The following is a 13,144-nucleotide window of genomic DNA, read 5'->3' on the forward strand; positions in this document are numbered from 1 at the left end:
TTGATCTAAACAATGTCATCATGTCACATTCCCTTTAAAAGCACTGTATTTTATAAATCATTGTAAATAAATAAGACAAGCTATAGCAAGCTGTCTATATGGTATACACATACCAGTAAATATTCTAGCACTTTACCAATATAATCTTAAAGGGTACCTCTCATCAAATAAACTTTTGATATATTTTAGATTAATGAATGTTGAATAACTTTCCAATAGCATGTTAATGAAAAATATGCTTCTTTCTATTGTATTTTTCCCGATCAGTCCTGTCAGCAAGCATTTCTGACTCATGCTGGAGTCCTAAACACTCAGAGCTGCCAGCCTGCTTTGTTCACAGCCAAACAGGCTGTGAACAAAGCAGGCTGGCAGCTCTGAGTGTTCTCCTTTGTGAACAAAGCAGACTGGCAGCTCGTAGTGTTTAGGACTCCAGCATGAGTCTGAAATACTTGCTGCCAGGACTGGTAGGGAGACCCCTAGTGGTCATTTCTTCAAAGTGGAAAATTAAATAGAAATAAGCATATTTTTTAATAACATGCAATTGTAAAGTTATTCTGCATACATTAATCTATAATATATCAAAAGTTTTTTTGATGAGAGGTACCCTTTAATATACTGTCAAAAAGATTTTTAGCCCATGCCTGAAGCTATTACACCCAACTGAGTATGGGCCATGTGAGGCTTGCAGCTCAGTAGCCTGGTATAGAGGACTCCGCTCTTACACACTGCAGGCAATGTACTAACACAATGTACTCACAGTCACATTATGATATAAATGACAGCAATAACATTAATACTCTGTTCACGTGGCGTCCTATCCTAATACTATGTGACATTAACACTTTTGCAAGACGGCAAACAAACCTAACCAATGGCGTCTGCTGTGCCTTACAAAGCTCCCCTTTGGAGACTAATCCATTGGTTGCCAGAGGGACAGCAAATATTTGGAATAAAACGGAAAAAAAAAAAAAAAAGAGGAAATGTTAATTTTTAATCTGTTGCTATGTATGGACTTTCTTTATAAAAATATATATTCTAAAAATGTATATCATAAATACACAAACGGACCAAGGCTAGAATAAAATATGAATCTGAGACTAATCATTTTCACAAGTAATTAACCCTTCCCTGTAAAATCTAAGATTTATTTAATTAACCATTACAATAATGTATCAGTCTGCAATCCTGACTTAGGTACATGTTAGTATTGCTCCCTTACTTCTTGATATTTAACTCGGAAACCAGGATCTTTTTTTTTGTAAGGGATCCACTAAATGCTGTTCTGCTTATAAGACTCAGAACATCAAAAAGAGCAGGACCGGATGATGTTCTAACAAGATCAGGAGTGTTTTAACTCTTACACCATTTCATCCGCGTTGTGGTTTGTTTCCAGTGTCCGACGCTTATTTCAAATCCTTAATCAAAAAACTATATTTCCCAAAGTCATTATCATCAGGGTTAATCAGCTGATCCTTGCGAGCTTTCTCTAGTTTTAGGCGTAGAACTTTGCTTCTTTCTTCCCATTCCAAAAGTTCAGCATTTCCATGAGCATAGTCGCATTGGTCTCCATTTACACATGTACCAGATAAGAACCTGATTTCAAGAAAGACAGAAGAAAAAATGTTAAAGGGTATTCCAGGCAAAACCTTTTTTTATATACCAACTGGCTCTAGAAAGTTAAACAGATTTGTAAATTACTTCTATTAAAAAATCTTAATCCTTCCAATAGTTATTAGCTTCTGAAGTTTTCTGTCTAACTGCTCAATGATGATGTCATGTCCTGGGAGCTGTGCATGATGGGAGAATATCCCCATAGGAACTGCACAGCTCCCGGGACGTGAGTCATCAGAGAGCAGTTAGACAGAAAACAACAACTCAACTTCAAAAGCTAATAACTATTGGAAGGATTAAGATTTTTTAATAGATGTAATTTACAAATCTCTTTAACTTTCCAGAGCCAGTTGATATATAAAAAAAAAAAGTTTTGGCCTGGAATACCCCTTTAATGTCAGGCTCCTATAAAACAACAAAAAAAATGCACTAAAGAAACTGTACATGTTTAAATGTGATTCACAGAACGCCTCTCAACTTACTGTTCCCAGAGGACAACACACAAATAAAACATTTTTTATAACAGATAAAGCCTGATTTCTCACTGGCAATGGTAGGTGTAAGACAAAAGATAAGTGTCTAATATTGTATTGCTAAGAAATTAAGCGGATCCCTCCAGGAAACAAACCAGGATAGAGGCAGCGCACAGGACTTCAAAGGTAAAATGGTTTATTTACCGGGCATGCGATTAATATTGTATTGCTGTCATCTACGCAGTACACGTGGCATTGCATGTAAGATGTGGCCACTTTAACACTTGACAAAACTTCCTGTATGCATAGCTGATCATCATTCAGTTTCAAATTAAAGGAATAAATCAGCTTTGGAAAGACACTAAAAGCATAAATGTACGGTAGTAAAGTAAATGCTGTGTATAAGTACTCATTCTATAGAGGCTCTGTATTAGGGCTGTGACTAACGGTTATTCTCATAATCGATTACCGTACTTTTCGCTCCATAAGACGCACTTTTTCTCCCCCCAAAAGTGGGTAGGAAATGTCTGTACGTCTTATGGAGTGAATGTGTGTGCCGATACCCGGCATTTGCATGGCATCGGGGACTTGTTTAATGTACCCGATACCAAGGCTGATACCTGCTGCAGTGCGGCAATCAAATGCCCCGCTCCGCTGCCCCGTTCTGCTGTCCGCATCCCCGTTCTGCCGTCTGCATCATGGCGTCCTATGTAGGAACATGTGACACACGCGTCACTCTACCTCCTCCCCTGCGCAACGCTCGGGAGGAAGGAGGAGTGCCGTGTATGTCACATGATCCTCCATAGGACGCCATGATGCAGACGGCAAAACGGGGATGCGGACAGCAGAATGGGGCAGCGGAGCGGCAACCGCAGGTGAGCAACTACCATGGGGGCACTGTCTACAAGTGGGGGCCTGCTATTTACAAGGGGGCACTGTCTACAAGGGGGGGCCTGCCGTTTACAAGGGGGCACTGTCTACAAGGGGGGCCTGCCGTTTACAAGGGGGCACTGTCTACAAGGAGGGGGCCTGCTGTTTACAAGGGGGCACCGTCTACAAGGGGGCACTGTCTACAGGGGGGGGGGTGCCGTTTACAAGGGGGCACTGTCTACAAGGGGGGGCGCCGTTTACAAGGGGGCACTGTCTACAAGGGGGGGGGGCTGCCGTTTACAAGGGGGCACTGTCTACAAGGGGGGGGGGGCTGCTGTTTACAAGGGGGCACCATCTACAAGGGGGCACTGTCTACAAGCGGGGGGGGCTGCTGTTTACAAGGGGGCACTGTCTACAAGGGGGGCCTGCTGTTTACAAGTAGGGGAACTGTCTATAAGTGGGGGGGCTGCTGTTTACAAGGGGGCACTGTCTACAAGGGGGGGCCTGCTGTTTACAAGGGGGCACCGTCTACAAGGGGGCACTGTTTACAAGGGGGGGGGGCTGCTGTTTACAAGGGGGCACTGTCTACAAGGGGGGGGGGGCTGCTGTTTACAAGGGGGCACCGTCTACAAGGGGGCACTGTCTACAAGGGTACAAGGGGGGGGGGCTGCTGTTTACAAGGGGGCACTGTCTACAAGGGGGGGGGGCTGCTGTTTACAAGGGGGCACTGTCTACAAGGGGGGGGGCTGCTGTTTACAAGGGGGCACCTGCTGTTTACAAGTAGGGGAACCGTCTATAAGTTGGGGGGCTGCTGTTTACAAGGGGGAACTGTCTACAAGGGGGGCCTGCTGTTTACAAGGGGGCACTATCTACAAGGGGGGGGGGGCTGCTGTTTACAAGGGGGCACCTGCTGTTTACAAGTAGGGGAACTGTCTATAAGTTGGGGGGCTGCTGTTTACAAGGTGGCACTGTCTACAAGGGGGGCCTGCTGTTTACAAGGGGGCACTGTCTAGAAGGGGGGGGGGCTGCTGTTTTTTTTTTCTTGTTCTCCTCCTCTAAAACCTAGGTGTGTCTTATGGTCAGGTGTGTCTTATAGTGAGAAAAATAGGGTAGTAATTGTTTTGATTAAAGGAAAACGGTCACAGAATGCAGGGGGCTGCACCGAGATTGCGGGGGGTCCCCAGCGGTAAGACCCCTTCGATCAATAATCTTATTCCCTATCCTTTGGATTGGGGATAAGATGTATAAAGCCAGAATACCCCTTTAACAAATCAGCCTAAAAATATGGTTGGCATGCATTGGACATTTTACTGCTAGTCTGTAAAAAATGACTTTACTTTTCTCACTGGGTTGACAAATCTCATACCAGGTAAACAAGCCAAACATACTGCTGATCATGTATATTGAACAGTCAGGATCTGTTCTGCTATAATGCAGAAGCCTGTGTGCCAACCTACCTTTTACATATGCTAAAACAACCAGTAGGGAAACGGTGCTGCCAGATGTTCTGATCATCTTCAGAGTGGAAAACTTTTTCTTTATGCTTTTCTGATGAGATATGCATCTTCCACTGACGCTCACTATTGCAGTTTTTACCACAAAGCCAGCAATGAAAATCAACCTGCAGATGAAAATCTAAGAATTAACACTTCAGTGACAAACATCTGGATTCACTCTGATGTCGATCATTTAACCCCTAGATGCTGCTGACAATGGCCACAGCACCATCTAAGGTGGTTATTTGCCATTCACCAGCCCAGCCATGTGACCAAATCTGCCTCCTCGCATTGCTGATCAGCCGCTTAGTTTTTATTTTGTTTTTGTATCTCAGAACATTTTTAACCTCTTAATGACTTCCAATATGCATTTTTACAGTGCTCAGTGGATATAGAAAAATGCTGGCATCAGACTTCAGTCCAATCCTGGCTGTTTAACACACTGCATGCCGCCATCAATAGCGATTATGGCATGCAGAGAGTGAACTGACAGGGAAGGGAGAGAGATTGGCAAGCAGGGTGATGATTGCTTACCATGGTAACCACAGGCCTTCTGAATTGTCCTCATCTGCCCGCCATAACTTTTTGTTGCGCCATCATCATATTTACCCACAAGACAACTTTTTGGAATTTAGAAATGACAATAAGAAATTCAGAAAAAAATGATGATTATTAAACCCCATGGAGATTACACCACATTAACTGGCTGTGAAGCTGGTCCTTGTGCCTGCAACCTGTTAATTAACAGGAGAGATTGGACAGCTCCGCATGCGCTTGAATGCAGAGATCTCTGCAGGATCAGGCAGCACATACACAGTCTGATCCTGCACAGTGACAGGGGACAAAAAATACCCTGAGCATAGCACTTATATCAAGTGCTGTGCTCCAGAATTCAGAAGCTTGGGCGGTTGCTAGGGAATCCCATATCATCAGTAATGATGTTACAGGGCCTCTGTCAGCACAGAGGGACCAGGAGGCATGTAGAAAAAGATGTGATGTGATCTGTATCTTCTGTTCATGCCTGTAAATACAGATCACTGCTATCAGTGATCTACTAGGCTGTTACCAGTAATCTGTAAATGAGAATAGCAGGGAACACATAGGAAATGTCTTGACTCTCTAGCCTGTGCCACCAAAATAAGGAGAAAAAAAAACACAATAAAGTTAAAAAAAAAGTGCACACCTCTTATTGCACAAATTTCAGATGTCATTCATGACACAAACGTATTGTGCTATAATTATGTATTAACACATTCCGGTCATGCAGGATGTACATTACTTTTGCACGTTTAGTAAAATTCTTCTGCACCTGCATGATTATCACCCATGTACAGGGGCTGCATCTAAATCTGAATTAAGGCGATACACTAAAGCAAAAATGTGTCCTACTGAAAAAACAAATAAAACTATTTGGGATATAGATGCAACAAAAAAAATAAAAATATCCTTTAGAATGCAGCATTATGAATATCTCCGATCAGACAATAACTTACTGTGGTTTCTGCATAGTCGGTGGGAAGGTGAATTTGTTTGTTCACTTGACTTGAAACCTCATTTCCTTTTGCCATTTTCTTGCTGTTCAACTTCTCATACAATTGCTCCATATCCTGAACTGTCCAGAAAGAATAGTATATTCCAGTTTAATTCACACATGCATTTAAGCAGGGCCTCCCATTATGAGCCCCGCTTATGATAACTAGTGCACAGTAATTCTAAAAGAAAGAAGCAATGATTTGATGTTGCTTTCAGTAAAGCCTTCACTGCAAACATTTTTATTAATCCAACTCATTACACTAACCCCTTAAAGTGTACATGACCTTTGCATAAACTTTTTATATAATGTAGGAAATAGCATTAAATGTATATTTGTAATATACATTGGTTAAAAAATATGTATATTTTTGCCCTTTGCAGCTATTGACTGTGTTTCTCTGTGAGGAGACCAAATACAGGAAGTGTGGTCCGACAAGCAGGGCTCTGTGCAGTGAGGACAAGCAGGGCTCTGTACACTGAGGACAAGCAGGGCAAGGCTCTGTACACTGAGGACAAGCAGGGCTCTGTACACTGAGGACAAGCAGGGCTCTGTACACTGAGGACAAGCAGGGCTCTGTACAATGAAGACAAGCAGGGCTCTGTACAATGAAGACAAGCAGGGCTCTGTACAATGAAGACAAGCAGGGCTCTGTACACTGAGGACAAGCAGGGCTCTGTGCACTGAGGACAAGCAGGGCTCTGTACACTGAGGACAAGCAGGGCTCTGTGCACCGAGGACAAGCAGGGCTCTGTACACCGAGGACAAGCAGGGCTCTGTGCACCGAGGACAAGCAGGGCTCTGTGCACCGAGGACAAGCAGGGCTCTGTACACTGAGGACAAGCAGGGCTCTGTACACTGAGGACAAGCAGGGCTCTGTACACCGAGGACAAGCAGGGCTCTGTGCACAGAGGATAAGCAGGGCTCTGTGCACCGAGGACAAGCAGGGCTCTGTGCACCGAGGACAAGCAGGGCTCTGTACAATAAGGACAAGTAGGGCTCTGTACACTGAGGACAAGCAGGGCTCTGTACACTAAGGACAAGTAGGCTCTGTGACACTATTCTGGCTCACACAGCAGGATGATTGACAAGCCAGGAGCATGCACAAAGCCCTGCACTCACTTCCTGTATTTGGACTCCTCACAGAGACTCACAGGCAATAGCTGCAGGGATAGCATTTTTTCACGCAAAAATATACACATTTTTTAACCAATGTATATTTCAAATATACATTTAATGGAATTATCTACATTTTACAAAGTTTTTGCAAACAAAAGGTACGCTTTAAGGACCAGGCCAATTTTCGTTTTTGCACTTTGTTTTTTTCCTTCTCACCCATTTAATAGCCATAACTCTTAATTTTTCATCAACACACCCATATGAGGGCTTGTTTTTTGTGAAACCAATATTACTTTGTAATGTCTTCCTTTCTTTTTACTATAACATTTGCTGTGAAACCGTAAAACGAATTGTGAGGTAAAATAAAAATTAATACAAATGCATTAGATTCCTCCTATAGATCAATGCAGTTCTAATGAACTGCATTGATCTATGTGCTCTGCACTCCATTGATAGAGCCTGCTATAGACAGGTTCTATCAATTGCATAGCCATAGCAAGCATGGATGGAGTGGTAATGCTTCTGGCTACCTCATCAGTGGCAGTTCACTGATCTCCCTGTTTTTTTTTTTTTTTAAATCAACTGGTGTCAGAAAGTTAAACAGATTTGTAAATTACTTCTATTAAAAAATCTTAATCCTTCCAGTATTTATTAGCTGAATACTACAGAGGAAATGCTTTTCTTTTTGGAACACAGTGCTCACTGCTGACATCATGACCACAGTGCTCTCTGCTGACATTTCTGTCCATTTTAGGAACTGTCCAGAGCAGCAAATGTTTTCTATGGGGATTTTCTCCTACTCTGGACAGTTCTTAAAATAGACCGAGGTTTCAGCAGAGAGCACTATGGTCATGATGTCAGCCGAGAGCTCTGTGTTTCAAAAAGAAAATAATTTCCTCTGTAGTATTCAGCAGCTAATAAGTACTGGAAGGATTAAGCTTTTTTAATAGAAGTAATTTACAAATCTGTTTAACTTCCTGGCACCAGTTGATGCCTAGGAGAGTGTGGTAAGTGAAGCGACAGATGCTTTGAGGACTTTACAAGTACATTAACCCATTGTCTTTACAAACTCAACACGTAATACTGATTATGAGCAATGGAAAAAGAATAATAAAATATACATTGATGTAAGATAGCCACTAACGCTCCATTACTGGGTGTGCTTGCATTTACTTACTGCCCAAATCCTTCATGAAGGTCCATATCTCTTTCTCCTCTTGGCTGTGAGCAAATGCACAGTTTCCTATATATTGGCATTTTTTCCCATTCAATATATGATGACACAACTGTGAAAGACAAAGTACATATATTTGTATAAGTCAGCATTTAACACTCAGGGTTTCGTCTTTGAGTCCCATTTAAAGTGGTGATGGCTAGTACATAACCGTCACGCCTCCTCCCATGCACGTGAATGGAGGGGGCATGGTGGCTGGCATCACCAGTCATCAGGCATGGAGAGGAGTTAGTTCCGTGCACAGAATGACAGGGCTGCTGCAGCGGAGATCACGGGAGTCCCCAGTGGCAGGACCCCTGCGATCTAACATCTTATCCCCTATCCTTTGGGTAGGAGATAAGAGGTTTTCAGTGGATTACCCCTTTAAGGGACCCCCAAAACAGCAACACTTCAACTGGCACCTCTTACTATAGAAGGACAAACTGATTTCAATCTGCTTTGCAAACATATCAGAGCCATTATGCAACATGTTGTAGGAATTACAGAATGCTATACCAGCCCTTATACCTACCTACCTACCTACCTACCTACTTTGAGGGAGGATTGACATTAGGGGTTCACCATAAGATGTAAATATATTTTTCCCTTGTAGTCGTGTGGTTACTAGTATTGATAGCAGGTTATTTTCTATCCCCAATCTTGACACATTCGATTTTACAAAATTCAAAGGAGCTAATAGGCTGGCTAGAGGTAATAGCATAATCCACTAAAAGTATTTTATGTTGCAGCATCTAATGCTCACTACCCATAGAAACCTTACTATATTAGGTAAATAAAGATAGAATGCAAAGAATTAAGATTAAAATCACCTCAAATTGAACTGGTACTGGCTTCTTGGTAGGACATGGTCGGATAGATATCCACTTTTTACGCTCATTGGACATCACAAGAACAACCTGGCGATCTTTGGTCCATCTAATATAAATACATGTGTCATTAGGAAGCAATATTTATGACAAATATAGATCCTTTATCTGATCTTTTACAGGATTATAATGGCTGTCAGCTGGTATTGTGCATCCCTACAAAATGATTGATTGTTGGCAACATCTCCCTTGATGTAAGTGAAGGCCCTATGGCCAATCCAGTAAAAGGCTTACTAAACAAGCATGGATCAGATAGATCCTGCACTAGGATTGGGTATGGCTCTGCCCCAGTCTGCAATATCAATACATAGGTATTATCCAGCGACAGCAGATACAGCATAGGATACTAAAACCGGACTTCTATTTCTTTATTAAAAGCTTTCAGATACAAAACAGTGTAAACAGTCACATAACATTTTTAATTTATCATCAAGGGAATAAGTGTCTGATCAAAGGCGTTTGATCTCAGGACCCCCCCGCAATCTCCAGAATGGGGCTCTGTCTCTCCCTGTGCATAGAGCAGCGTGTCTGTATGCTTTTCACGCATAATCTAAGGGAGTGCCGGAGATACACAAGTGCTATACTGTGAAGTAGAGATGAGCGAATTTACAGTAAATTCGATTCGTCACGAACTTCTCAGCTTTCCTGCATAAATTAGTTCAGCTTTCCGATGCTCTGGTGGGCTGGAAAAGGTGGATACAGTCCTAGGAGAGAGTCTCCTATTACTGTATCCACCTTTTCCAGCCCACGGGAGCACCTGAAAACTGAACTAATTTATGCAGGATAAGACATCAACTGCCGAGCCGAGAAGTTTGTGACGAATCGAATTTACTCTAAGTTCGCTCATCTCTACATTTTATGATAAAATGAAGTACATGCAAACAACAAGTCCTCTGCGGATTGAAAAATAAAAGTGTTATGTCTCTCAGGCTGGTTCTACAAAGCCAGAAAATAAATAAACTTTTTCTAAATATGTACTTATCCTTATGCAGGACCAAACTTTTAAATAGATTATACAAATGGTCATAGCTTCTCCACAAGACATTCATCTACATTCCTGTATATACTCGAGTATAAGCCGACCCGAATATAAGCCGAGGCCCCTAATTTCACCCCAAAAACCCAGGAAAAGTTATTGACTTGACTATAAGCCTAGGGTGGGAAATACATCATCCCCCCATGTCATCATCCAGACCCCCGTCATCATCCAGACCCCCGTCATCATCCAGACCCCCATCATCATCCAGACCCCCATCATCATCACCGCCTGCTGGGCATGCTGGGAGTTGTAGTTTTGAAACCTCTGGAGGTCCGCAGGTTGAAGACCACTGCGGCCTTCGTCATCACCCCCCCCCCCCCCCCCTTCATCATCATCGCCTGTCGATCCCTTCTCAGTGGTCTTCAACTTGCGGACCTCTAGATGTTGCAAAACTACAACTCCCAGCATGCCTGGACAGCCATCGGCTGTCCGAGCAAGCTGGGAGTTGTAGTTTTGAAACCTCTGGAGGTCTGCAAGTTGAAGACCACTGCGGCCTTTGTTATCATCCAGACCCCTCCCACCCCCTTTAGTTTTCTACTCACCTTTCCTCGGTGGGAAGGAAGGGCGAGCTGGTCCGGGCCATCTAAGCTGCAGGGACCGTCCGGTGGGGAGGGTTAGTCGTTCCGGGCTGTCCATTTTCATTGGGGGGCCCTCTTCTTCGCTCTCTGGGCCTGCCCCCGGACTAGTGACGTTGCCTTGACGCCACCGCACAATGACGTTCATGCGCGTCCCTGTGCGTCGTCGTCAAGGCAACGTCACTAGTCCGTGGCAGGCCCAAAGCGCGGAGCAGAGGGCCCCCCAATGAAAATGGACAGCCCGGAACGATCAACCCTTCCCACCGGACGGTCCCTGAAGCATAGATGGCCCGGAGCAGATCACCCTTCCTTCCCACCGAGGGGAGGTGAGTAGAAAACTAAAGGGGGGGGGGGGGGGTCTGGATGATGATGAAGGCTGCAGATGCTGGGAGTTGTAGTTTTGCAACATCTGGAGGTCCGCAGGTTGAAGACCACTGAGAAGGGATTGACAGGCGGAGAGTTTAAGCTGAGGGGGGCGTTTTTAGCACGAACAATCATGATGAAAAACTCGGCTTATACTCGAGTATATACGGTCCATTCTATATTATCTCCATCGTGTATAAAAGATAATATAGGTAAACATTTAAATAGAAAAGGATGTTATACATGTGGAAGTAGAAAATGTAATTGTAGTATTTTTAATCAGGAAATGACACTTATTACCCTTATTGTAGTTGGACTGGGATTATACATCTCTTCAGATGTACATTCTGTAATATTGGTTATATGGGTTGCACTATGAAATGGGTTCATTGTGCAGTGTTTTTTCTGAATGCTTTAAATGTAGAAATAATGGTTAAGTTTTAGTATCCTGTGCCGTATCTGCTGTTTCTAGATCCTACAGTGGACAGTGGAGAGTAGTCAGTCATCCATGCACAGAAGGGGGTGAGTGCTCCTTTTCCTGGACTTGAATACACAGGTATTGGTCTTATTTACTTACGTGTGTCTTGCCTTTGCACTACAGTATTTTCTGTTTTTGTCTGATTCAATCACTTGACCATTTCTCCAGCATTGCCCACAAACAAATTTGATGTTGAAATTTGGATATCCTGGATTATTGTTAACGGTTAACAACTTAAAACAAAAGGATATAATTATTTATTACTTTATGTGAAGCATAACACAAGAAGCCACGATGTAGGTCACAGCTTAAAAGTTGTTTTTCATGTCAATAACTCTAACATGTTGGGCAAGGCAAATCTTCATTTAACAGCCTTTGATGTGGCAAAATAGTTGCAGGTCACAGAGGTGTCCATAGAGGACTGCTCCTTTAACATTTATTTAATTTTGCATGTTTTCTACAGGTGAGTTTCCTCCTGGTATTCTAGTTTCCTCTCACATTTCAGCAAAAAACAAGTAAAACTGGCATCCTATGAATTTAGTGAGAGTGTGTGTTTTATGCAAAATATGACAAAATATAAGCAACTTGAATAAAAAAAATATAAAAAAACAAGAAAAATATTAAAAACTGAACATGTACCTGGGGCTTTAGTGAACTGGACTCCTTTGCCCAATAGGACTCAGACTCCTGAACAATTCTTTCGAAGGAAATTCCTACATGGAAGAAAATAGTGTATTGTGTGTATTAAAACCCCTTAAGGACTCAGGGTTTTTCGGTTTTTGCACTTTTGTTTTTTCCTCATCACCTTTTAAAAATCATAACCCTTTCAATTTTGCACCTAAAAATCCATATTATGGCTTATTTTTTGCGCCACCAATTCTACTTTGCAGTGATATTAGTCATTTTACCCCAAAATCTATGGCGAAACGGGGACATTTTGTAACTTTTGGGGGCTTCTGTTTCTACGTGGTACATTTTTCCGTAAAAATGACACCTGATCTTTATTCTGTAGGTCCATACGGTTAAAATGATCCCCTACTTATATAGGTTTAATTTTGTCGTACTTCTGGAAAAAATCATAACTACATGTAGGAAAATGTATATGTTTAAAATTTTCATCTTCTGACCCCTATAATTTACAGTATTTATTTTTCCGCATATGGGGCGGTATGAGGGCACATTTATTGCGCCGTGATCTGACGTACCATTTTTGTATTGATTGGACTTTATCGCTTTTTATTCATTTTTTCATGATATAAAAAGCGACCAAAAATACATTATTTTGGACTTTGGAATTTTTTTGCGCGTACGCCATTGACCGTGCGGTTTAATTAATGATATATTTTTATAGTTAGGACATTTACGCATGCGGCGATACCACATATGTTTTTATTTATTTTTATTTACATAGTGTTTTTTTTTATGGGAAAAGGGGGGTGATTTGAACTTTTATTAAGGAAAGGGTTAAATCACATTTATTAACTTTTTT

General features: G+C 42.3%; 1 protein-coding gene across 3 annotated transcripts in view; it reads right to left on the reverse strand.

The window, feature by feature from the left end:
* Nucleotides 1-382: 382 nt before the first annotated feature.
* ZC3H7A (zinc finger CCCH-type containing 7A) overlaps nt 383-13,144 on the reverse strand; it is an 83,830-nt gene continuing 71,068 nt past the window's right edge. For all 3 annotated transcript variants that reach the window (XM_056537138.1, XM_056537140.1, XM_056537139.1), the window contains 7 exons: nt 12,295-12,368; nt 11,755-11,888; nt 9,144-9,249; nt 8,278-8,386; nt 5,944-6,062; nt 4,412-4,575; nt 383-1,593 (listed from right to left, as the gene is read on the reverse strand). In XM_056537138.1, the coding sequence (XP_056393113.1) occupies nt 1,404-1,593; nt 4,412-4,575; nt 5,944-6,062; nt 8,278-8,386; nt 9,144-9,249; nt 11,755-11,888; nt 12,295-12,368 (896 nt within the window). In that variant the 3' untranslated portion in view covers nt 383-1,403. The remainder of the gene's footprint in view (nt 1,594-4,411; nt 4,576-5,943; nt 6,063-8,277; nt 8,387-9,143; nt 9,250-11,754; nt 11,889-12,294; nt 12,369-13,144) is intronic.

The sequence above is a fragment of the Hyla sarda genome, chromosome 8 (genome assembly GCF_029499605.1).
Source record: "Hyla sarda isolate aHylSar1 chromosome 8, aHylSar1.hap1, whole genome shotgun sequence".
NCBI lineage: Eukaryota > Metazoa > Chordata > Amphibia > Anura > Hylidae > Hyla > Hyla sarda.